At 40.6% G+C, this 26,505-nt stretch overlaps 1 protein-coding gene across 1 annotated transcript in view; it reads right to left on the bottom strand.

Annotated features, from left to right (window-relative positions):
- Abca13 (ATP-binding cassette, sub-family A (ABC1), member 13) overlaps positions 1-26,505 on the bottom strand; it is a 492,930-nt gene that overhangs the window by 440,313 nt on the left and 26,112 nt on the right. The window contains exon 3 of the mRNA NM_178259.3: positions 23,664-23,787. Coding sequence (NP_839990.2) covers positions 23,664-23,787 — 124 coding nt within the window. The remainder of the gene's footprint in view (positions 1-23,663; positions 23,788-26,505) is intronic.

Below are 26,505 nucleotides of genomic sequence, written 5' to 3'. Positions count from 1 at the left end.
CTGAGGTCCCCCTCAACATAACTGGGAAATGGTTTGATTTGTAGTTTCCTTTTGGCTTGTGACAATAGGAAGTTCACATAGTGAAGCATGTGTTCTTAGTACCTCTTGGAGCTTCTTCTGGGCATATGCTCAGGAGTGGTATTGCTGGGTCCTCCAGTAGTACTATGTCCAATCTTCTGAGGAACTAACAAATTGATTTCCAGAGTGGTTGTATGAGCTTGCAACCCCACCAGCAATGGAGGAATGTTCCTCTTTCTTCACATCTTGCCAGCATCTACTGTCAACTGAGCTTTGATCTTAGACATTCTGACTGGTGTGAGGTTGTTTTGATTTGCATTTCCCTGATGACTAAGGATGTTGAGCTTTTTGGGGTGGGGGGGGGGGCTTCTCAGCCATTCTGTATTCCTCAGTTGAGAATTCTCTGTTTAGCTCTGTATGCCATTTTTTAATAAGGTTATTTGTTTTATGGAGTCTAACTTCTTGAGTTCTTTATATATATTGAATATTAGCCCTCTATCGGATTTAGGATTGGTAAAGATCTTTTCCCAATCTGTTGGTTGCCTTTTTGTTTTATTGACAGTGTCCTTTGCCTTACAGAAGCTTTGCAATTTTATGAGGTCCCATTTATCCATTCTTGATCTTAGTACAAGCCATTGGTGTTCTGTTCAGGAATTCTTCTCCTGGGCTTTTATCTTCAAGGCTCTTCCCCACTTTCTACTCTATAAGTTTCAGTGTATCTGGTTTTATGTGGAGGTCCTCGATCCACTTGGACTTTAGCTTTGTACAAGGAGATAAGAATGGATCGATTTGCATTTTTCTCCAGTTGAGCCAGCACCATTTGTTGAAAATGCTGTCTTTTGTCCACTGGATGGTTTTAGCTCCTTTGTCAAAACAAACCAGATGTTCCTCAACAGAGGAATGGATACAGAAAATGTGGTACATTTACACAATAAAGTACTACTCAGCTATTAAAAACAATGAATTTATGAAATTCTTGGGCAAATGGATGGATCTGGAGGATATCATCCTGAGTGAGGTAACCCAATCATAAAAGAACACACATGATATGCACTTACTGATAAGTGGGTTTTAGCCAAGACACTCAGAATACCCAAGATAAAATTCACAAACCACATGAAACTCAAGAAGAAGGAAGACCAAAGTGTAGAATGGGGAACAAAATACCCATGGAAGGAGTTACAGAGACAAAGTATGGAGCAGAGACTGAAGAAATGACCAGCCAGAGACTGCCCCAGCTGGGGACCCATCCCATATACAATCACCAAACCCAGACACTATTGTGGATGCCAACAAGTGCTTGTTGGCAGGAGCCTGATATAGCTGTCCCCTGAGAGGCTCTGCCAGCGCCTGACAAATACAGAAGTGGATGCTCACAGCCATCCATTGGACTGAGCACAGGGTCCCCAATGAAGGAGCTAGAGAAAGGACCCAAGGAATTTAAGGGGTTTACAGCTCCATAGAAGGAACAACAATATGAACTAATCAGTACCCTCAGAGCTCACAGGGACTAAACCACCAACCAAAAAGTACACATGGTGGGACTCATGGCTCCAGCTACATATGCAGCAGAGAATGGCCTAGTTGGTCATCAATGGGAGGAGAGGCCCTTGGTCCTGTGAAGGCTCTATGCCCCAGTGTAGGGCAATGCCAGGGCCAGGAAGTGGGAGTGGGTGGGTTGGTGATCAGGGGGAGGGGAGCTAGGGGAGGGGATTTTTGGAGGGAGACCAGGAAAGGGGATAACATTTGAAATGTAAATAAAGAAAATATCTAATAAAGTAAAATATAAAAAATAAAAAAGGAAGTTCACATAATGCCTTTCATGCTAGAATGTACATCATCTACATCATCTGAGTCTTTGGGCTTGTGTCATGGCTGCTCACATTTGATTCAGAATGGGCTGCCTCTGTGAGGAAGCCCACTAAGCATCCAGGAACTGAGAAGGGATGCGAGGTGTGGGCTAAAGCTGGTGACTTTTGGCTGTTTAACTCTCTGTTGCTATTCTGGAACTAAACGCTAAGAGCTTCTGGCAAATAACTCCTGCTGATAGGAGCAGAGAATTAGAAAATGAAACCTAGTAACTTGGGATCTTCACTCTTTGACTTCCCACTGACCAGGAGATAGGCTCAGAGTTCACTCACTCTTCATGAACCAGAGGGAGAGAGAGAGAGAGAGAGAGAGAGAGAGAGAGAGAGAGAGAGAGAGAGAGAGAGAAGAAGAAGAAGAAGAAAGAGAGAGGAAGAAAGAAAGAAAGAAAGAAAGAAAGAAAGAAAGAAAGAAAGAAAGAAAGAAAGAAAGAAAGAAAGAGGAAGATAGAGAGATAGGAAGGCCAGGCATATATATATAGACAGATGCACACTAGATAAAGCAGAAGAAAGATATACCACCATTTTATTGTTGTTTTTAGTTTTTATACCTACTCAGGACAATTGATTACATGCTTTTGTAAGCATTTCTACATTCCATAAGTTCATAGTGAGTTTAAGGCAATAAGTAATGTCACAGATGATAAGATTTAAAGAGTTAAAGCAGAATTGTTTACATGTCTTTTCATTAAGACTAGTACCTTACTAATCACTCGTTATCTATTTTCTAGCTCCACAAGTTCCTTGTTAGTTTAAAGAAATGTCTTTTATGTCACAACTCAGCATGGTTTTGTCAAGAGACAAATCATCTGCCTTGTGTCTTACTATTTTGAAGTCTTGTATAAACTAGTGCATCATTTACTTTCTGTCCTTGCACCTACAATCAGTTGCCCATTCCCAGTTTATGACCTTTACTTAACAGATAGTCATCTTATTTCTAACCAAGAAGGAATGTTTTCTTTGATTGTAAATTTGTTCTAAACCTGTTTTCTTTTTCTAGTGCAATTAGCCCATGACACATAAAGGTTTACAGAGCTCTATTTGCAGCTTTGATTCTATAGGGGGCTTACGATTACTTGTAACAATTTGGGAATTCTATAAAATCATTATCAGGAATTATGAAATCATCATTTTATCTATACAGCATTACTACATGAAAGTACATCTTCATATGGATTCTGCAGGAAATTTGACCAACAGAGTAGGTAAGTATCCAGGAAATTATTAAGCTATTTTAAAATGATAGGAAAGGCATATCAGCAGTGAGAGTGAAGGCTCTGGGGTCCTTGCCTCCAGAGCACACCCACCATAGCCTTGCAAACTGTTGAGCCATCTCCCACCATCTCCAGAAGACTTGCGTGCCTCTCATAGATGTCTTCTGTCACCTCTTATTCCCTTTGAGGTGAGGACTGCATTTATACATATACCAGGTTAGGAAGATGTGTTAGAGAAAATTCACTTGGAAGAAATGACTCAGCCCTCCAGTGGCACCAAGCATCACCTTCAAAGGAACCAGATGTGACACACTGAGACAGCTATGTGTTTCTCCATGTGAAGAATTTGAGGTTGCCTGCAGTGGAGTGCATGGGTCAGGCTAGTTCCTGGGTTTGCTCTTGAAGAACCAGAAACCCAAAAGATTCCCTTGCAGTCAAAACCTTTTTGAAAGTGTCATCACAGTTGGAAAACCCATTTTTCAAGTGAGACCACAGTATTCACATAATAGGGGTGGTGTAAGGCTGAGCTAGCCCCTATTTCTTAGAGAATAATGGTGAAGAGCCATAGTAACAGTGCAACCAAGGCAGACCGATGCTGCTTGCAGAAGTAGGCAAGCTGCAGAAACAGCATGATAATTTAATGCTTACATATTAATTTACATACAGAACATTTTCTTGTCAAAATATTATTGTTTCTAGGATAGCTATGTGCCACTTCATTGCAGAACATAAGTGAGGGATCAGGGTACATCAGTGTCCAGGAGAAAATCAGCAAAGCCAAAAAACAAAGAGTACCTAAGAGGATCCACAAGGACCTTTCATTGGAGTTTGAAGGAAAATCAACAGGGCAGACAAGCTGAGTATCTGAACAGCTGCCTAAGAAGAGAGATGGAGAAAAAGAGGAAGAAAGTTGTGTTCGACAAGTGGAAACAAGTCTGTGAGCAGCTGTGGGTGTGGGTATGTCTGTGTGTCTGTGTGTCTGGGTGTGTGTTTAGAGGAAGGGAGACCACCTATACTACCTGGCCAGCCTGCTTCAGATTTTGGCTGAAGATCAATAAGCAACTGCATCTTGGGAGGAGCTACTGGGGCCAGATATACATATACACAGATACACACAGATATACATATACATAAGAGAGCACAGATACACACAGCACACACAAACATACACAAACACATACTCAGACACACAAACACATATACTTAACACAACCACAAACAGCACAAAAGGAACTGTCCACAGTGCTGAAATCTACAGAAAAGGAAGGCTGGCTGCCGACCTTCAACCCTGTGGAGAGAGGGAAGTAAATGCCACAGACACAGGTTTTTCTTTTGGAGGTGATTGAAAAAAATTAATTGATTATGATGATCAAAGTTATCTGTAATTTACAATTGTGAACATGTCAAAACTACTGGGTTGTATACTTCAAATGAGTCATAGAGGTGGTGTTGTGAATTTAATCTCAATTCATCATTTCAACTCTTTTTGTAAAAACATACCAGTCAAAATCCTAGCATGCACTTTGTAGAAATCAATAAGCGAGTTTTGAAAATTGGTGTGATGTCTATAAGCCCTAGAAAAACAAAATAACTTTTAAAAAGAACAAAACTACAAACTTAAACACCAGCTCAAAGACTTTTACTGACCTACTGTCATTTAGGGTACTGACCTCTAGGTCAGAAAGGACGGAGGACTGAGAGAAACCCGGAGCAGAAGTGCACGCAATCATTGCCTCAGTCAACCTTTTCACAGTCAGACAAATAAGGATGTTCATTCTGCACAAGGAAGAGAAGCAGTGAAGGAAAATGGCTTCCATGAAAGCCCAAACACTTACGTTTTCAGTTGAGGACATTAACTCCACTATGAAAAGGTATCAAAGAATCAAATGTCTGAAAACACAAAGCACAGAGCACAGCAATAAAGCACTGTGCACCAGGTGTGTGATAACACAAAGGTCTCTTCTCATTCATCTGAAAGCCGCAGGCCTGATAGCAGGGACGGTGTAGGCTGGGCTTACAGGGAAGGACAAGGGAGTCGTCCTGGTTTTCAGATGGCCATTCTTCAATGTGGACTAACATGACAGAGGAAGTACTGTGGTGTCTCTCCCTCTCCTTGGAAGAGGTCTATTATATCAAATATTCTCCTGTGGGATATCTTTGAATGTTAATTCTTTTTTTTTTATTTATTTATTAGATATTTTCTTTATATACATTTCAAATGCTATCCCAAAAGTTCCCTATACCCTCTCTCTGCCGTGCTCCCCTACCCACCCACTCCTGCTTCTTGGTCCTGGCATTCCCCTGTACTGAGGCATATAAAGTTTGCAATACCAAGGGGCCTCTCTTCCCAGGGATGGTGGACTAGGCCATCTTCTGCTACATATGAAGCTAGAGACATGAGCTCTGGGTGTACTGGTTAGTTCATATAGTTGTTCCTCCTATAGGGTTGCAGACCCCTTCAGCTCCTTCAATGCTTTCTCTAGCTTCTCCATTGGGGGCCCTATGTTCCATTTTATAGATGACTGTGAGCATCCACTTCTGTATTTGCCAGGCACTGGCATAGCCTCATAAGAGACAGCTATAACAGGGTCCCTTCAGCAAAATCTTTCTTGTAACCTACCCCCTCCCCCAGCCTTAAATCTGGCTGATCAGGTTTGACTGTTAGCACCAGGAGAGCATCCGGGGTGGAGTCTGCCACCCTATCATTCTGCCACTCCCACTGCTACTACCTGCTGCCTAGTTGTTCCGGAGCCAACACGTGGTCACCTGCAACTGGACTCCAAAGATGATTTGGCAGGAATAGGCCCCTCCCACATCTTCATAACCCCTTGTCTCCAAATAGTAAAATTGAACCTTGATCAGACTAATGTCTTGGTTCCATCCTTTCTCGCACCGCCTAGTTCCCTCTTTTCTTCCAGATTCCAAGATGCTTTCCAGGCTCGAACCCAGACATGTGAGCCGCTGGTCGGACTCAACAAAATGGCGTTCCACACGGGGCCTGAGAAAGGCAGAGGACATTTGGAAGAAGCACTGCTGATTTGGAGCTCCATGGAAGAAGAAAATAATTAAGGAAAATCTTACTGGAGAAGGTTGGTATGGGCTAAGCTGAAACTTAGGTTCAGCAGTGAGATTATCAGGAGCTAGGAACATAACAGGCAGTTAGCCACAGCTTCCATAAACTGCTTTTTAGGTGTGAGAAAAGAAAGGGTTTAATAAAAGAGATGTAATAATCAGGCGGATGGCCGCAGTCAGAAACAGCATCATGCGGGAGGAAAATGTCCCAGAAGCAGAGAGAAATTTTAGGGGTGCCCTGCTTTGTTTTCTCTGGGCCTTACAGCAGAAGTTCTCTGCCCTCTTTGTATTTTTGTCTAAGGTCTTGTCTAATGTCTGGTGTACCAGTCCATTCACATGTCAATCCATGTGTGTTTGTGTCTAGTTGTCTGAATGAATAAATGTTCTGTGTTTTATGTTGGATAATAAGATGGCTAAAACTTTATCTGGTGGTTCATCAAAGCCGAGAGTGGCCACACGCTTTAGCCAAGAAACAGGTACACAGCAGGAGGGCCCCTGCTAGAAAAATTGTTCTTTAAAGAAAAAAAAAGAGAGAGAGAGTCTGCAGCCTCATGGTATTGTGGCAGAAAAAAAGCTGATAGATGGTTTGTCCTAAGAAAATTCTCTGCATTTGTGATTATTGCGTTTAGCTAATGATAAAGTGCTTTTTATTTTATGATTGTAGCTAGAAAAATTAATATTCTCTGATTGGTCTAAGTGTAACTGCTTCATTTGCTTTTTTTTATTGGTAATGTGCTCTGCGTGTTTTCACAATCAGCTTATAAGTTATTGGTTAAGATTAAATAATTGTTACATTGGTAACAGAGAGTTAGCCTTAAAATTGGCAACTCAGGAGTCTTTTCAAGCACATGGCATAGCAGGCCAAATTTCGCAATGTAGTAGTGAAGTTTTAATGTTGATTCCTAAAGTGATAAATTGTTTTGAAATTGGGTTTTACTTTCCCAAAGTTAACGTTGCAAAAGAAACTTAGTAATTCTAATTATCTTTCCTCATGGCAAGAGGAACTAAGCTCAGAGCAGCTTCTGCTCAGTTTGTGTGACTTTCCTTTGTCTTGCAAACGGTGCCTAGAGAAACTCTGGAGATTTGCCTCCAGGGGATATTTCTTTTTAGCTAAAAGAGCACCTTTATAGATCTAGCCAGATACTGTTTTAATAAAGTTCAAATTCATAGTTTATAAAGGGTCAATCATACTGTAAAATTTATCAAGGCATTACAATCTGGCTTGCCTATCTTTTATATAGTTATTATAGATCTGAAAGTTTCTTTTTTTTTTCCTCTCCTCTGCATCTTAATGATTGTAAAGGTTTTGCTTCTAGTGAGTTTGTAATAACTGGAATATTTTGCCTCTAAGTATGGCTAAATATTGATCTACACTATGTGAGAAATTTTTATCATTTCTGCTTCTATACAAGAAGCCAAGAGTTTTAATCTTTCAGTGTATATTATTTTCTAAGTAGAAGTATTTTATTAGCTAATGTCTCTCAAGGGAAGTTTACTTTAAATCCTTGCTCTCAATCAAAGAGCTTTTAGTTCAGAGGCAATATCTCTTAATGCCTAGGTTTTTAATTATACTAGAAAATTGTGGTCCAGAAAATCTAAGAAGGAAAAATTGATTTGCTTCAAAATTTTATTTTCAAAGGCTTCCAAGAGATGTTAATTTGCTAAGACCTCACGTTAAACTCACCACAAGAAAACTTAAGCCTTTGTCAGGTGCTATTTAGTGAGACACAAATTAATTGGCAAAGAACACAAATTAGTTTGCAGAAAATTGTGGAGAGCCGTGAGCAATCGCCATTACAAGATGGCGCTGGCTTCCTCAGTGCCTAACTACTAAACAAGCAATGTGCACAGGTGCTGGAGTAAATTTGTGCCAAGTCACTGCCCAACTCGGGGCGTAGCATTGGGGTGATGAGTGAGCAGCTAATCAGGAGCTGACACGTCACACGGAGGGGTATTTAAGCAGCTCCTTTTTCCGGGTTCAGGGTCTTCCTGAGAAGTAAGCAATAAAGCTTTGCCATAGAAGGATCTGGTTGTCCAAGTGTGTTTTGCTGGCAAAACGTTACAAGGACAGAAAATAAGGAAAAGCTTTTATAATTGTTATCAATTATAATCAATAGTAATATTATCAATTAAATCTTAGCTGCCTATTTTAGTTATTGGTTATTAAATGTGCCCACAACAACTCTTTGGCAAGAGAAAACATTATTGTAAAGTAATTTTTCTCATCTTCCCAGCCGATCATTGGCCCACGTGGAGCCAGCTAGCTGCTGGCTGATGTGGGGCGGGGCCTAGGGGCACACAGGACCACGGAGCTGCCACTTGACATCATGTACACCACCTCCATTTCAGAGATGCGGGGATCAGCAGCAGGTTAAAATCCAGAGTCCTTTTCAGAGTGACTCCGCATGCCAGGGTGGCAGGCGGCCAGGGCCGAGGAGAACTCACAATTGCTTAAGATTGTTCGTCCCTCAGATGCTATTAATTCTCAAATTTGCAATTGCTTATGAGTATACAACTCATAGAAAAAATGCTCTCCTTTTAAGAAGGCAGTTTTTAGACATTTAATAAATTGTTCTAGATTGCCTAGACATCTTAAAACAATGCCAGGCTAGATTTATATCTCAGGCAGTCTATAGGTCGTACATATAAGATAGATTGGATATATAACCTCGTTCTTTGTATATTCAAAAACAGTTATGGTTTAAGATAATATTTTAGTATTCTTGAAAATTGTGCATGTATAACTCTTTCCTCTTAGTGTCCTCAGTTACTATTTGTTTCCACATAATAGTGTTAATTCTTGAGGACTTTTACTTAATAAATTGCTGCAAATAAATACTCTTATTTCTAGTTAACAAATAAATAAATTATGCACATGTGACTATTAATAACTTTTCAAGCTTTCTAGCTACAACCGCTCCTTAAGAGAAACAATTGAAAGTGCAATTAGTCACTGCCCTTATTACATGACTATAGCCAAGTATTTGAAATGTTTTGTCAACAGTTATTTATTCTAAAGACAAGATATTGTAAAACTTTAAAACTTTAACTTCTTAAAAGACAAAGAAGGGGGAAATTATATCCCCGTGCATACTATTTAGTGCATTCCCGTGCACACTATTTAAATCATACTTTTATTTTAGAATTTTGAAATTTAGATGTCAAAGAATTTAATGATGCTTTATAGTATCTTAAAAGGATCTACTTATTGGCTTATGGCTTGATCCTAAACAGCTACCTTATTAGGGAAGGGAAAACATAGATTCTCTCCACAGAATGCTACGGAAGCATGATGGCTAATTCGTGTGACAAGCTGGCAGGTGAGTTGGCTCAGTGCCCTGACTGAAGTGACAAGGAAGCTAAATTGGGTACATGTGTTCGACCCATCCTTGCTTGCCATTTTTCCAGTTTGTACTAGTGAAGCTGTCTTGCTTTAAGACTTAGTAAGATTAGTTATTTAATAGATTCATAATGATTTTTCTCTTTTCTTCAATGTGACCAGTTATTCTAACTCAATCTTGGACTGGTCTAATATTTAGTCCAATATTAGAGATTCCTATTGTTGATAGCTAGAATTCTTAATTTCCTAGCAAAGTTAATTTAGAGCACAGCATCCACTTCCAGAGAGTCTCTGGTCTTTTAAGACAAAACAAGGGCAGTTATATCCCCCAAAGTCACCAAAGGTACATCTTGCCTTTGCTTTATTTGTTCTAAATTTTTTGCAAACTGATATTAAAGGTCAATCTGCATCGGATCGCCACTGGCATCCAGTTACTTCTAATTCTTATGCCATGGTATAGTGGAGGGATCCACTAACTAATGATTGGAAGGGTCCAGATCTGGTTCTAATCTGGGGAAGGGGTTCGGTTTGCGTTTTTTCACAACAATGAAAATGGAGTGTGATGGCCCACTAGGAGGCCTGAGACTGAGCTTAAGCCTTGCTAATTTGCAACTGAATAAAGTACCTGGACTTCTCCAAAAGAAGCTTTGTATTATTACCTTCTACTGTCTGGATTTTGCTTTTCAAGCAGGTCAATCAACACCCTTCAGCCTGACTGCAGCAGGTGTGCATCCCCTCCCCCCAAGAGCGTGCAGGTGGCAGCTACTAATTTTCATTCTAAAGGCATTCCAGCACATATTGTGGCTTTTGGTCTGATTTGGGATTAAGGTTTGCTATTAGGGCTAGAAAGGCAGAAATTTCGGATATTAGAAGAATATGGGTTTTATTCTGATAAGACGGGCGTAGTCTCTTAGCTGGTCTCCAGTTTTCCACCCTTGCTGCTATTGCAAGGTCCCCTTGGTTCCTCAGGCAGTGGAAATATTAGGGATGAGGAGGGTGACCTCCAGCTCCTAATATAGCCTAAGAACCACAAAGTGTGGTGTTACAAGTGACATAATTCTTGTAGAGGCCTTGCTGAATCTGAGGTTGACAATTCTCCCTTGGGAACTGCACAAACTCAGAACTGTGCATGCTGGTTCGTGATAATACAAATACAGTATGGGCACCAGTGTGGGTATGAGGCTAAACACTGCAGGGGAAGGTCCAACTTGACCATTTCATTTCTGAGTTCCCTGAGAGACACACCCGGTTTGGATAGAGGTTGGTATCTAGTTCCAGTTACAACCAAAAGTATCTTTCTAAGGCTCTGCCTCCCCTCCCCAAAAGATACCAAGAGCCATGATTGTGGGTCATGACAGCACCCACAAGAGGAATCGGGTCAATGCTCCCCCAGCCATGGTTAACGCCCACTCATCCAAGGATGAGAAGATCATTTGATCACCTCAGTTAAGCATGGCCTTATTAATTTAATGCAAAGGGGGGAGAGAGGTTAGAGACCATACAGTAAGAAGCCCTTCACAGCCTCCCACCCTAACAAGCCAAATGGCCTTGTGCTAAGGAGCCAGTCGTCACCCACTCCTCTCTGTTCCATGCCTGTCACCCAAGGTGATTAAAGAGGATCCACGTACTCTCCTTTAGTGTTATCTTACTATAGTGCTTTTTAAAATTGTATCCTCATATAGCTTAGTCTTCACCAAAGTTCAATGTCCTAGAAAGACCATGTAGCTAACAACTTGGAATTCAGTAGAAATTCAGCAAGGAAGTTACTTATTCAGTAACAAAATTAACATTACAAAGGGCGGAGCCAACAGCTCAGGGCTAGTCTGCAAAATGTTTACTAGGACAGAAATGACAGTCTTAACCAAATAAGGGTTTACCATGAGAAAAGTTAGGAAATCCCACTGAGACAGGTTTCTTCATTAGACCCTAAGAATTCAGGCAGGACTATAGAGCATAAATAAATTTTATGCCTCAGCCCAGCCTTTCTTTTTTATATTAACAACAGGTAGGAGATGTAACCTCCCCCACTCCAGCCTGAACTCTGGCTGATCAGGTTTGACTGTTAGCACCAGAGGAGCATGGTGGGGGGGGGGGGGGGGGGGTGGAGTCTGCCACCCTATCGTTCTGCCACTCCCACTGCTACTACCTGCTGCCTAGCTGTTCCGGAGCCAACATGTGGTCACCTGCAACTGGACTCCAAAGATGATTTGGCAGGAATGGGGCCCTCCCCCTTCTTCATAACCCCATGTCTCCAAATAGTAAAATTAATTGAACCTTGATCAGATTAATGTCTTGGTTCCGTCCTTTCTCGCGCCACCTAGTTCCCTCTTTTCTTCCAGATTCCAAGATGCTTTCCAGGCTCAAACCCAGACATGTGAGCCACTGGTCAGACTCAACACTTTCTGGCATATGTAATAGTGTCTGGGTTTGGTGGCTGATTATGGGATGGATCCCTGGGTCAGGTAGTCTCTGGTTAGTCCATCCTTTCATCTTAGTTCCAAACTTTGTCTCTGTATCTCCTTTCATGGGTATTTTGTTCCCTGTTCTAAGGAGGAATGAAGTATACAGCCATTGGTCTTCCCTCTTCTTGATTTTTCCGTGTTTTGCAAATTGTATCTTGCATGTTCTATGTTTCTGGGCTAATATCCACTTCTCAGTGAGTGCATATCTAATGACTTCTTTTGTGATTGGGTTACCTCACTAAGGATGATATCCTCCAGATACATCCATTTGTCCAAGAATTTCATAAATCCATTGTTTTTAATAGCTGAGTAGTACTCCATTGTATAAATGTACCACATTTTCTGTATCCATTCTTCTGTTGAGGGACATCTGGGTTCTTTCCAGCTTCTGGCTATTATAAATAAAGCTGCTATGAACATAATTGAGCATGTGTTCTTATTACCAGTTGGAACTTCTTCTGGGTATGTGCCCAGGAGTGGTATTGCTGGATCTTCCAGTACTATTATGTCCAATTTTCTGAGGAACCTCCAGACTGACTTCCAGAGTGGTTGTACAAGCTTGCAATCCCACCAGCAGTGGAGGAGTGTTCCTCTTTCTCCACATTCTCGCCAGCGTCTGCTGTCACCTGAATTTTTGATCTTAGCCATTCTGACTGGTGTGAGGTGGAATCTCAAGGTTGTTTTGATTTTCACTTCCCTGATGATTAAGGATGTTGAACATTTTCTCAGGTGCTAATCAGGCATTTGGTATTCCTCAGTTGAGAATTCTTTGTTTAGCTCTGAACCCCGTTTTTAATGGAGTTATTTGAATTTCTGGAGTCCAGCTTCTTGAGCTCTTTGTATGTATTGGATATTAGTCTCCTATCAGATTTAAGATTGGTAAAAATCCTTTCCCAATCTGTTGGTGGCCTTTTTGTCTTATTGACAGTGTCTTTTGTCTTACAGAAGCTTTGCAATTTTATGAGGTCCCATTTGTCAATTCTTAATCTTACAGCACAAGCCATTGCTGTTCTGTCTAGGAAATTTTCCCCTGTGCCCATATCTTTAAGGCTTTTCCTCACTTTCTCCTCTATTAATTTCAGTGTCTCTCGTCTTATGTGGAGGTGAATGTTAATTCTTTAAAGTGCCTTGTCATTGGCAAAGCCATACAAGTTGCTAAGGCTTCAATATCTGAAACAGCACAGTTTAGTCTATAGCTTATATGCTCAGCATTTAGACCTCAAAAACCAAGTCCTCCTGTTATGTAAATTACATGTGTTCAATTACAACAATCCCCAAAGTCTTGATTCATTTCATCATTGATTCTAAAGTTCATAACCTTTGCTACATATTATCTAAAAAGAATATAGGTAACACTTAAGGAGCAACTCATCTTCAAAGATCTTATAGTCATAAATATAAGAATGCAGAGAAGGAATAATTTTTCAAAATGTACTGGTGGTCCAGCAGAGCATAGACCTTGACATTTCAAACAACAGAAACTCTAAGGTTAAATAGAATGGAAGATATGAATATGCCCCAAACCAATGAGGCACTTTAAATTAAGTCTTAAGGCTCAAGTTTAATTCTGCTTCATTCAATATTCTGAAGGCAGCTGTGGTAATTGTGGCATATACAGCTCCTCAGAGAGTTTACCCATAGGTTCTCTGTGGAAATGTCATCTCAGAGTCTTCCTGAAGACTCCAAATAGAAAGTAGCATGCAAGGGTGGTCTCACCTCAGAGACATTGGTTAGGGACATCTTGTCCCAAGAAAAATAAAGAAGTGACTATATCCACTGACCCCTTGGAGGAATCAGGTTTCTGAGTTTATGAGGATCAATAAATTTTTTAATGAGGGTACCAATTCAATTTTATGTGGGTAGGATAAAATTATGACAACAGCAATTTAAGAAAAATATAACAGAAGATATGTACCTTAGACTTCTATTGTTGTGCTGAAACACCATGGCCATAAGCACATTTGGAAGAAAGGGGTTTATTTCATATTACATTTCCCAGTAACAGTCTATCACTGAGGAGAGGTGTCAGGGCAGGAACTAAAGTAAAAGATGAATAGCACTGTTCAATGGCTTGCTCCTGTGGTTTGCTCACCCTGTGTTCCTTTTTTCTTTTTTTTTTTTTTCAACTTTTTATTAGATATTTTCTTCATTTACATTTCAAATGCTATCCTGAAGTTCCCCTATACCCTCCCCCCTGCCCTACTCCCCTACCCACCCACTCACACTTGTTGGCCCTGACGTTCCCCTGTACTGGGGCATATAAAGTTTGCAAGACCAAGGGGCCTCTCTTTCCAATGATGGCTGACTAGGCCATCTTCTACTACATATGCAGCTAGAGACACAAGCTCTGGGGGTATTGGTTTGTTCATATTGTTGTTCCACCTATAGGGTTGCAGACCCCTTCAGCTCCTTTTGACCTGTGTTCTTATAGTTCCAGATTCACTAAGACAGGAGTGGCACAGCCAACAGTAAGCTGCCCCCACACACACACTTAAGAAAATGCACTGCAGACTTGCCTACAGGACAGTCTTACTAGGGGCATTTTCTCAATTATGGTTTCTTCTCAGCCTGTGTCAAGTTGACATAGAACTAGGCAGAGCAAGTAGCCTCTTGTCATCTCAACACACAAGTACATCACTACTGCACTAGAACCCTTCCTTTCTCATTTGATCCCAACCAATCAAGATAACATTAAAATTGCAGAGTAAAACAGTTCAGCTTTTTAAAAGTCCTTAAAAACTAAAACACTTTGAAATTTTGTCTCTTTAAAGCATCCAAAGTGTTTTTCAAAGTTCAAAGCTTCTGAATAATACCCAAAACTCTCCAAAATATCCAAAATCTCCCCTAAAACTTCAAAGTCTTTCAACTGCAGGCTCCAATAATATCAGAATAAGTTAAATACATTCTTATTTCAAGAGGGAAGAAGAGCCAGGCTGCAGTCATAATTAGATGAAAGTAAACCCAACTCCAACAGTGTAAACTCAGCGTCAGACATCTGGGACTCATTCAGAAACTTCTGAGTTCCTTCAAATGGCTTGGAACACCATTCGTATCACATGGAGCTGGTTTCCTAGGCTCAGACTGGTTCCCTTCCATGCCTGCTATTGTCAGTGGTAGTTGTCCCATGCTAATGACATCTACACAATGTTGAGGCCTCCTCTGTAGTTAGGCTACATCTTCACCTATAGACTCTCCTGTGTGTCAAGGACGCAGACCCCACCACAGGGTGTCAAGATTTGTGTTTTCTCCAGGACCCCTTCATTCCTGGGGTCTTCACTACTGTTGAGGCTCTGCCTTCACCAATGGCCTACCTTGGCCTCTCATGGTGTCAAAAGTCAATCTGGGGCTGGACACCATGACCCATTCATGCCTTCGATTCACTTAACACCTAGATGAGTATTACACTGCCAAGTTTGATGGCCAACACAAAATACAAATGTGGCTGCCTCTAGAACATATTTTCGGTGAGGAAACTCTTCCCAGAGGATTTTAAATGTCCTAGCAAAACAAATGTTTCATTTTAGTAGTTCTTATACCTTTCAGTTCTTCATCTCTAGCTGAAAGGATACCACAGACTCTTAAGACAAAATATGTAAACAACCCTGGTGGAATCTTTGCCTCCCTCTGAAACTTTACAACCCAGGCCTCCACTGATTGCTCCTGCTCTCAGCATTATCGTCTAAGTTCCTACAATGGCTCACTAACCTCAGAGCACTCAATGGCTTCCCCAGATCAAACTCCCTGTCTTAGTCAGGGTTTCTATTCCTCCACAAAACATCATGACTAAGAAGCAAGTTAGGGAGGAAAGGGTTTATTTGATTTTGATTTTAATTTTGATTGTGACTGTGCCCTGATATTATTCCCTTTTGAAGAAAGTGTTTTAGTAGAGCCCACAGTTAAGAGACTTTGAATTGTAAGTGGCCTTCAACTGCCACTGAGGATGCACCTTTACCAATGGCCTCTCCTGGCCTCTCACAGGGCCAAGCATCAGCTGCTACCCCTTCATGTTTCAAAACCAGTACCACCTGGGTGACTCTTATACATTACCAAATCTGGCTGCCAACACAAGGTACAACTGTGGCTGCCTCTGGAACACAGCTTCTCTGTGCTCTCAGGAAACACTTCCCAGAAGATTTCACCTTAGTGATGCTGGTCTCTTCTTAATCACTGCTAGATTTATAACCCTTATCAATAACCAAGGGGTTAATTCAAAATCAATCATCCCAGTAACGTAAAGGTTTTGATTTAGTAGTTCTGGTATCTTGTTAATCACGGGTGATTCTTCAGCCCCAGCTAACCAAAACCACAGAATCTTCACAATCAAAACAGCAACTGCCCTGATAATAGTATTTAATCATTCCTCGAAAATTTTAAAAGCCAAGCCTCCATCGTTTACACTGTTCTCAGCATTATCTTCCAAGCTCCTATAGAACACCCAACAGAGCTCTTAACATCCTAATGACTCCTCTAGCTCAAAATTCCAAAGTCCTTCCACAATAGTCCCCGAAACTTGGTCAGGTCAGGCTGTCAGAGGAATAACCCACTCCTAGGACCAGCTTCTCTTAGTCACCGTTTGTATTCCTGCACAGAAGATCATGACCAAGAAGCAAATTGGGGAGAAAAGTGTTTAATCAGCTTACATTTCCAGATTGCTGTTCATCACCAAAGGAAATCAGGACAGGGACTCACACAGGGCAGGAACTTGGAGGCAGGAGCTGATGCAGAGGCCATGGAGGGGTGCTGCTTACTGGATTGCTTCTCCTGGCTTGCTCAGCTTGCTTTCTTATAGAACCCAGGACTACCAGCCCAGGGATGGCGCCACCCACAATGGGCTGGACCCTCCTCCCTTTATCACTAATTGAGAAAATGCCTTACAGCTAGATCTCATAGAGGCATTTCCTCAATGGAGGCTCCTTTCTCTGTGATAACTCCAGCTTGTGTGAAATTGACACACAAAACCAATCAGTACACTCCCCAGAACATGGTCAGGTCTATCACAGAAGTACCCCATAAATGTGCTACAAACTTCGACCTTATCTAGGGCTTCTATTGCTGGGATAAAATGCCAAGTTTGGGGGGATGGGGCTGATTTCATGTTACAATTCCACTCCCACCTATGAAGGCTGCTTTGGGTTAAGCAACATTCAGCTACTCATGAAAAAAGCTGGGTCCTGGGCCATTAGAGCATCTTAAAAAGCAGACAGGACAAAATATGAAAGACAAGACAGCAGACAGCAGCAGAGAAAGCAGCAGAGGGGCGATGATAAGGGTTAGAAATACTTCAAACTTGAAAAACAAACAGTGGTGGTCATGGCATATGAATAATTAAATGAATGAAACTTTTTAAGATTACATGTCTATGCAGAGATAGGGGTGTGTGTACACACACACACACACACATACACATGCACACATATGAGTGCAGGTGCCTGCAGAGGCCAAAAGAAGGAGTCAGGTCCCATGGAGATAAAGTTACAAAGTTGTGTCCTTCCCAACAGATGTTAGTACTAAGAACTGAACTCACATCCTCTGCAAGAGCAGGACATGGCTTCAGCCACTGAGCCGTCTCTTGAGCCCAATCCTTTTCTTCTTAGTAGAAAGAGTTTTTTAGGGAAAAATTGAGAGTGAATGTCTAAACTAGTGGGGCACAAGGAAAGTTATGCAGGACAGAGCAAAGAACACGTTGGCCAGGCTGACTTCTACCTGCCTCTTAGCAATGATTAGCAATGGGAGAGATCAGATGAAGAGTATATAAGTATCATAGAACATTACAAATTTGCTTTATTCACTTTCTTAAAGTAGGAGCGATTCCCCTCCCCCCCCCAAAAAATAAAAATAATAATAAAAAAAAAAAAACTGTGGGAATCTGCTGCTACTAATGATTGTGGTTTTGCTCTGAAATCCTCTTACTAAAACAGAAGCAAGCTTCCTACAAAGCCAGGAATGAGGAAGCTGATTTCATAATCACGCTCCCATGTCAGAAAGTACCCGGAGGTTCTGCCCAAGGTAAGCTTCCCTCTGGTGATTAGAAAGATCCTGGCCCATTCATGCAGCAACCATGGTGATATCTCACTAGTTTTGAAATGAAAACGTGTTTTCAGGTATTTGTAAACCAAGACAGTCAGAAGGGAGTTGCTAAGGGTTTTGTTGCTATTGTTTGGCTTTTTTTTGTTGCTGGTTTGGTTTGGTTTTGGTTTTTTACTTTGAACTTCAGCAGCATTTGAACTACCTGAAACATGAACATCGACCGGCTGTCCTGGCAGGGCAGGTCTGTAATCGAGGCTACCCTCAGAGCTAGCTTCCCACCAGCTTCTCTTCCCTCACAACTTGTACTGTTCTTTCTGTTGTCATCTTACATTTCCCACACCCGTGAGTTGGCCCACCTCAATCCCAAAAGGGATTTTAGTCCCGATTCGTAAAAGCCTAGTAATGCTAAGGATGTTTGCAACAGACTGTGGTTTTGAGAATGTGAAATAAACACAATGTTGACTTTATAATCCCCAAGTTTCTACAAACCAGAGTGTAGGTGCTAAAATGGAGGAGCACACAGACAAAAAAGTAAATAAATAAATAAAACCTAGTTATTTTGGGGTGTGGGGGAGAAGTCTACCAGACCAATACCAATCCTTCTCCAAACAGTCCATAAAAAAAGAAAAGAATTCTGCCAATCTCACAGTGAGGTTAGTTTTATCCTGATTATCAAAAACAGATAAAAACACAACAAAAATAAAAAGTTATTGGCCAATTCCCTGGAGAAAAATAGATAATGAATTTTTTCAACAAAACAAATTGCAAACCAATTTCAAAAAAGTATATCAAAAGATAATTTATCATGATCAAGTTGGCTTTATTTTATAGATACAGGTTCAATGCATGTAAATCAATAACTGTAACCCAATTGCATATACTCAGAAACCACATGACCTTAATATATAAAAGGCCTTTGATAAAATCCACTATCTCTTCATGATAAAAGTCCTAAAAAAAAACTGTGAAGAGAAGGAACATATTTCTATATCAGTAGCTGGGCAGGGAGACAAAGGCAGGATTTTAGGATTCCTGGGCAAAGGACTGAGGAAGGAGAGGAAGGGATATAGCTGCCATACCAGGAAAGGCGTAGATGCCATGCCTGAGAAGTGCTGGAAAGAGAACACAGCCGTCATGTGGGTACTGGGTAACTTAACCACAGAGGGCTGCATGCAATTCTAGGTCCTGGGCAACCAAGATGGAATGTAGGTTTTAGTCAGTAATAATTTAGAAATATTGGAGGGGAGGTTTGGAAGTGGCTCAGTTCTGTTGGGGGAGGGGTCTCTTACGCAGTATAATACTGGAAGTCTTGGCTAGAGCAATAAGACAAAAGCAAATCAAAGGTACACAAATAGGAAACAGTGGAACCAAGGTATCCTTATTTGCAAATGATACATGTTGCCATTCCTTCCAGGCTCCACCGGACAGCTACCTGGCAATAGCCAGGTAGGCCTGGCTTGCTATAAAAGGGACTGTTTGGCCCCTCCTCGATCTCTCTGCCCCTTTTCTCTCTCTGACTCTCTGAGCCCCTTCACTCTTCCTGAGTCCTTCCTCCTCTCCCCTTCCCCCTCCCCCCTCTATTTCCATGTAATCCTTGGTGGGCCTCTTCTCTCCTCTGTCTCCTCCCTTTCTCTGCCTCTACTCCCTTCTTAACTCCCTTCGCATGTCCCCAAATAAACTTTATTCTATACTAGACCTGTCCTATAGCTGGTAGCCAATGAGGCACCCCTCCCACTTCACCATACCATGCTCTACAAAACATATCCTTGGCTTTTTAAAAAAAAACACAGCAATGAAATTCTCTGAAAGACTCTACTGTTACTGCTGACAAACATTTGCAACAAAGTTGCCAGCTACAAAATTAATGTATTAACATATTCAAGATCATTACCATCAAATTTTTAATGTTATTTATCACAGAAATAGAAAGAAAAACTTAAAATTAATTTGGAAGCACAAAAGGCCTCCAATAGCTATAACAATCCTCAACAAAATAAATCAAAAATAAAATAAACAAGGCAGGAAAAATATTTTTTATTTCAAGTTACATTATTAAGCAATAGTACAAAACCAGCATAATACTGGCCCAAGAACAAGTATTTTGGTCAATAGAACAGAAAATTCAAACATAAATCCATGTAGCTACTCAGACCTGGTTTTAGACAATGTTACCAAAAATACTCATTGGGGAAAAGTCATCATGCTCTTTAACAAATGGTGCAGAGAAAATTGGATATTACATGTGGAAGACTGAAACTAGATCCTCATGTCTCACCCTGAACATGTGTTCATGCGCAAATGCACACACATAAATACACAATTCTAAATAAACAAAAGGCTTAATACTTAGAACTCTGAAACTAGTACAGACAAAACTAAGGAAAGCATTTCAAAACATACTTCATACATACAGATAAAGACTTCCTCATAAGATTGAAGTTGTGAGGGTGTAAGATGAACAATTAACAAATGAATGGGTTTGCATAAAATTAAGACTGCTGTTATACCAAAAGAAACTGTCAGTTGACTGAAGAAGCAGCTCACAGAACAGGATAAAATCTTTGCCATTTGAAGGAGAATTAATATCTAGAAATACACAAAGAGCCAAGAAAGCAGACGACCCAAAGGGTGAGCATAGCAACTGAACAGGGATAAAAGAAGAAACATAAACAGCTAGTGGATATTGTTTCAAAGTTTCCAAAATCATTAGAAAATTCTAATCAAAACTGAGATTCCCTGTCACTAAATCAGAAAAATTAACATTAAAAGAAAAAGGCAATAAACGTTGACTACAAGAATGTATATTGTGTGGCCATTATGGAAATAAGTGTAGAATTTTCTCAAAGAAAATCTCCTGAGCACACTATATCTCTGTTTATTGCTGCTTTATTCAAAATATCAAGGAAATAGAATCTGCTTAGATGTCCATAAACAGGTGAATGGGTAAGGAAAACATGGGCCATATACAGTATGGAATTATCATACAACCGTAAAGAAATATTAAATTATGAAATTTGTAGGAAGATATATTGATCTGGAAAATATATTAAAGGTGTTAACTCAAGTTCTAAAAGACAAGCATCACATCTCCTTTATATGTTTCTATCTTTAAATGTCTGTGTGCTTATACAGGAGTATGTGTGAAGAAATGCCAAGAGATTAGAAAGGGTCTCACAGAGGTTAGACTAGAGAAGAGGCCTTAGGGAGAGGGGCAGGAGGATGATAAGACACTGATAAACTTGATGTGGAAAGGGGAATGCTGGGCAGTGGGAGAGTTTAAATAGGGATGGGAAGACAACGGATACTGGGGGATGGAGGAAGGTCAAACCAAAGTAATTATGCATGAAAATACCATAAGGAAACCTGTTACCTTGTAAGCTACTTGAAGAATAATACAAAATATAACAAAAATGTTTTATGCCTAGGCATCATGGAATATACCTATAGTCTTAGCATTCACTGTGAGGCAGGGGGATAATGATCTGAGGTCCAGCATGTGCTGTATATCAAGATCCTATCTCAGCATAAACAAAATAAGATCTTGTTAGATACCTCAGAGGTCAAGCTGTTTGCTTCGAGGCCTGATGACCTGGGTTCAAGCCCCAGTATCCACACAGTAGAAACAGAGAATCAACTGCTGCAGATTTTCCTTTGACATCGCATACACCAAGAAATACACACACACAGAGACACACATACACACGCACACTAACATGCACATGCACACACAGACAGACAGACAGACACCAGAGACAAAGAGCATTAATGCTGAAATTTTAAATATTATAACAGATACATCCACTCTACTAAGAACTTATTATAACCCCTACCACTCTAATGCTTGAGTCCTTGTCCTGAATGTGTCACAACCTTCTGTTTTGTCCTTAGTATTCGCCATAATTAAGCCAGGTGGGAGATACTCGAAGCAGTCACAGGGAACATAAGTTTTTCATTGAATTGCCAAATCAGAAGGTACTATAACCAGACCATATCATTTGTTTGGCTACAAAAGTATATTCTTTTGAATTCCACATTATCTTGACATTCTATTCTGAGTAGAGCACCACAGGAGACCTGAAATGAGGGTGATAGTAACCCTCAGTCCCCAGTACTTCCCTGAGAGTCCTGGATCTTCATTCTTTTATTCTGCACATGTGTGTCAGAGAAATGAGATCATGGGGCATTTCAGGATTATTATTTATATGACTTCAAAAAGTCACCTCTATTTTTATACCTATCTCAGAAACGCAAGCACCTGCAATGGTCTCAATCTTTGCATCTTTGTTCTATAACTTCATGTTGATGCCCAGTTCCTAAGATGAAATTAGGAGATGGGGTAGAGAATTGGTCATGAGGGAGGAAACTTGGTAAGCAGGATTTGAGACATCCCGTGCACCTTCCACTATTTGATGACACAAGTAGAAGGTATTTTATGTGAGCAACATATCCTTACCAAACACGAGTACTTTATTCAGTATTGAACTCCCTGGCAGCCAGAACTTTGAGAAATCAATGTGTACTCTATGTGTTTTTGCAAAGCTATTCAGTTTAGGCTATTTTGTTATATAAACAGCACCGCTTTATAATTATTGTACCCATTGTGTCTAAAACTATCTGGAAGCATTCTGTTTAAAGTAGAAAGATGGGGATGGAAAACAGGCTCAACAGTTAAGAGCATTTGTTCTTTCAGAAGACTTTGGTCTGGTTCCCAGAACCTACATGGTGACTCAAAACCATCTGTAACTCCAGTTCCAGGAGATCCAACACCTTCTCCCAGCTTCTTTTGGTACCAGGCACATGCATAGTACATATGTATGCATTCAGGCAACACATATACATAAAATTTAAAAGTCTAAGGTGGAGAGATAAACAGCTTCAGTTTTCACATTCACTTTGTTTAAAATCTTCAGCTGTTTAATTACAACAAGCATAAACCCAGCTGCCCATCGTGCAACTTGATAATTCAAAACATGATTACCAACCAGTCTTTCTTCCATTCTTTATTCCACCTGAGTAAAGTTCCCGCATCATTGTGGATTCTCCAATTTAAACCTCTTAATTTTGAATCTTGTCACTTGACCCAACCCCTGCTTTTTCTCTTGATTAGCAAAACCAAATAAGGCTATGGGCTATCTTGGCATAGCTCAGCATTGTAAGAATCCAAGAGGTCAGTAAAGCCATTGAGCATCTGACAGGGGTTAGTGCAGAAAGGAAAGTAGTGCTTGGCTGTTCTTTCATCTGACCACAATCTGCCATAAGATCTTGGTCAACTTGTAACACAGTAAGAACCCCTAGCAGGTAGCCCTCAAACCAGTCATCTTTCAACTACACCCAAATGAAAAACTGACTAAGAAAGTAATCTTGAAGTTACAGTTTAACTACTACAAGAAATAATTAAGTGCCAATAAAATTTTCTCATCAACATTTAACATGAGTCTCAAAACGCAGTGGACATCAGTAGGAGTGATTTTTATGTGAATCTAAGCAATAAAAGATGTTTGTTTTTAACTCTGAATTCTAGCCTTTTATGGTCCCTAACACATCCTAGACTACTAAGCATGCATAAAAATCACATGACATTGTAGAAGTTGGGGGCTTTGGAGAAAAGGGGCAGCATATAAAACCACCTTAGGAATTCTGAAAAGGATGTTTGTATTTCTCATACCGAAAATGATGATCCATGGAACTCTCAAAGCTGATGTTTCTACAACTTGAGCCAGTATTACAAAGAAGTCCTTGAACAAAAGGAAGAACACCCCGGCTGGGCAGATCCCGGGCTTGCAAGTAACCTGGTCATAAACACAAGGAGAGAAATTAGTTCTGACAACTATTGTCCAAAGTAGGGTGCTGTATTCAATGACTCTGGCTTGCTGTCAAACCATATATAATAAACATGCTGAGCTTCTATGGGGGCAGTTGCTTCTCCACTAGGAGACCAGTGCACCAGAATCTAACTGGTCTGTGTTCATGTGTTTGTCCTTTCTTTGTTCCCTTGCTGTCCCAGTTAGGTCAGTCCTGGAGCCATGCAGGATACAGAAGATGGTGCCCAAACAGGGCCATGAACAGCAGACACTGGCTATGGGGAACTCTCAAGGATTAGAAAAAAAGGGGAATGCTTTCATGAGAAGCACACTAATAAAATAAAGAATTAAGGGTAATCAAACAAATAAAGGAATTAAAGAACATTTCAATATAGGCAGTTATATATTAATGAGAAGGATCTATAGCTATGCAGTTATATGTTAACAGGTAGAATATAAAGATATCTGTTACATGATAATATTTACAGAGAGATTCTTGGAACAAGTGAAATTGAGAAATGGGTAGTTTTATGTTGCTGGTTTGGATATTTGGTGAAACCATGAAATGGGGTGGAGACTTCATTGGTTCTTGGGCTGTGTTATGGAAGTGTGCCCTTAGTAGCATGGATGTGGCCCGATTGCATTGGCATGTACTAAAAACGTAAAAAGACTTATGACCAGGTTATTTTTCCAGCTAATACTGGAAAATGTATTCTCACCTCGCTGGAACCTTCAATCCTAAGCTTGCTAAGGCATTCCTTTTGCTTTTGTTGGGCATAGCAGCTGGTAGGATCCTTCCTGTGGTCTAGTGTCAAGCACTGCAGAGGAACACCCCTGCACTAAGCATGAAGGTTTATCCTGAACATCTAAGAAATAAGGACTAGGGAAATGGGGCTGGAGAGATGGATCAGCAGTTAAGAGCACTGACTGCTCTTCCAGAGGTCCTGAGTTCATTTCCCAGCAACTACATGGTGGCTCACAGCCATCTGTAATGGGATCTGATGCTCTCTTCTGGTATGCCTGCAGACAGCTACAGTGAACTCATATACATAAAATAAATAAATCTTAAAAAAAAAAAAGGAAGAGGGGAATGTAGGGAGCAAGTTACGTCCTGAATAAGTGTGTATTACTTGACAAAGATACAGCCATGTCAAGGACCCCAGTGACTCAGCCCCATGGAAATAGCAACACCTTCCGCAGGTGAAGCGCAGACAGATGGCAAAGTCTTCTGATGTGAGTCCACCATAGCTTTCCCCTGGAGGTTTATGGCACAGAGACTACTTCCCTACAGACCCTCTTCCTATTGAGATTAGCTAAATCTGCCTCCTTGTTCAGGTGTATGTAATAACCACACTTCCTTATTTTCCTGTACGTAATAAACCTATCTCCATCATTCGGCTGTGTATAATAACCCTGCCTGCTGATCAGCTGTATGCAGTAAACTTCATCCCTGTTCAACTGCATATAACAAAATGCTGCACTTTGAGAGTGATACAGCTTCTCCCAGACTACCCAATTCCAAATTTGCTGCATCTGTGTGTAACATTTCTTCACCCCTTGCTGCCTCTACTCACAGTTACAGGACCCAAGCCATGCAAAGACACAACAGAATATCTGTTCTAAAAATCTACACTCCATAATGTTATGTTATTTATTTGCCATGTCATTAACTTAAAAGATATCTGAGGAATTACTCAGGAAATATAAAACCCTTTTATACTTTGCACACCCTCCCTGGCAAATGATACAACTCTTGCTGTATTTAACCATCTTTCCCCATCAGGTAGTAGTCACTCTTCTGTTATATAGCCAAGCCTCTTGGCACAGCCCTCTACAAATCAACCATGAGTAGGAAAAATAAAATGAATACTTTTAAGTTTAGGTAAAAGCTTTCAGACAGAATCCAGCTTGTACTATTAAACATTTACATGAAATTTCTAAACATCATATAGAACAAAAACACTTTATTGAATAATATCAAAACTTTTCAGGAATCTGGCATGGTGGTCCACACCTTTAATCCTGCACTGGGGAAGCAGAAGCAGGCAGATCTCTGGAATGTGAGGTCATCCTGATCTACATAGTGAGCTTCAGGGCAGCCAAGGCTACACAAAGAGACCAAGTCTCAGAAGAAAAAGAAGAAAGTGAAGGAGAAGGAGGAGAAGGAAAAGAAGACAACTAAGGTGAAGAAGAGGAGGGAGGCATGGAGGGAGGGCAGAAAGGGAAACAAGGAAGGAAGGAAGGAAGATAGAGAGAGGGGAGGGGAGGAGGGGGGAAAGGGAGGGAGAGAGGAAAGAAGCAAGGGAAGTCTTTCAGAAAAATAGTCCTATAATGAGCCAACATCTTAATCAATAAAGTGCTGGTAAAACATACCCCAACCCTATCGGCCCTTTCTTTGCACAAGTGCATGGAGATAATGACAGTGACAGGGAAGCTCCTGACTGATGTGCTGTGGCTCATCGATCATTCATAATATCCAGGGAACAGCTTTCTCCTATTACTTTGAGTCTGGGAAATGATCTCCTTCATCTGAATTTGAAGATCCACTATGCCAAGAATTCAGCACAATGGTTTTCACACAGAAAATATTCACTGACTATTTGATGACTTAATGAATAAACAAACAAAGGTGAGTGGATGATAACTGAGAAAATAAATGTGTTTAAATAAATGCTTAAAGAAAGGTAAAAGTCTTAGCAAACACAA

The sequence above is a fragment of the Mus musculus genome, chromosome 11 (assembly GCF_000001635.26).
Source record: "Mus musculus strain C57BL/6J chromosome 11, GRCm38.p6 C57BL/6J".
In the NCBI taxonomy this organism is placed as follows: Eukaryota; Metazoa; Chordata; class Mammalia; order Rodentia; family Muridae; genus Mus; species Mus musculus.
This window is presented reverse-complemented; position numbering and strand designations above follow the sequence as displayed.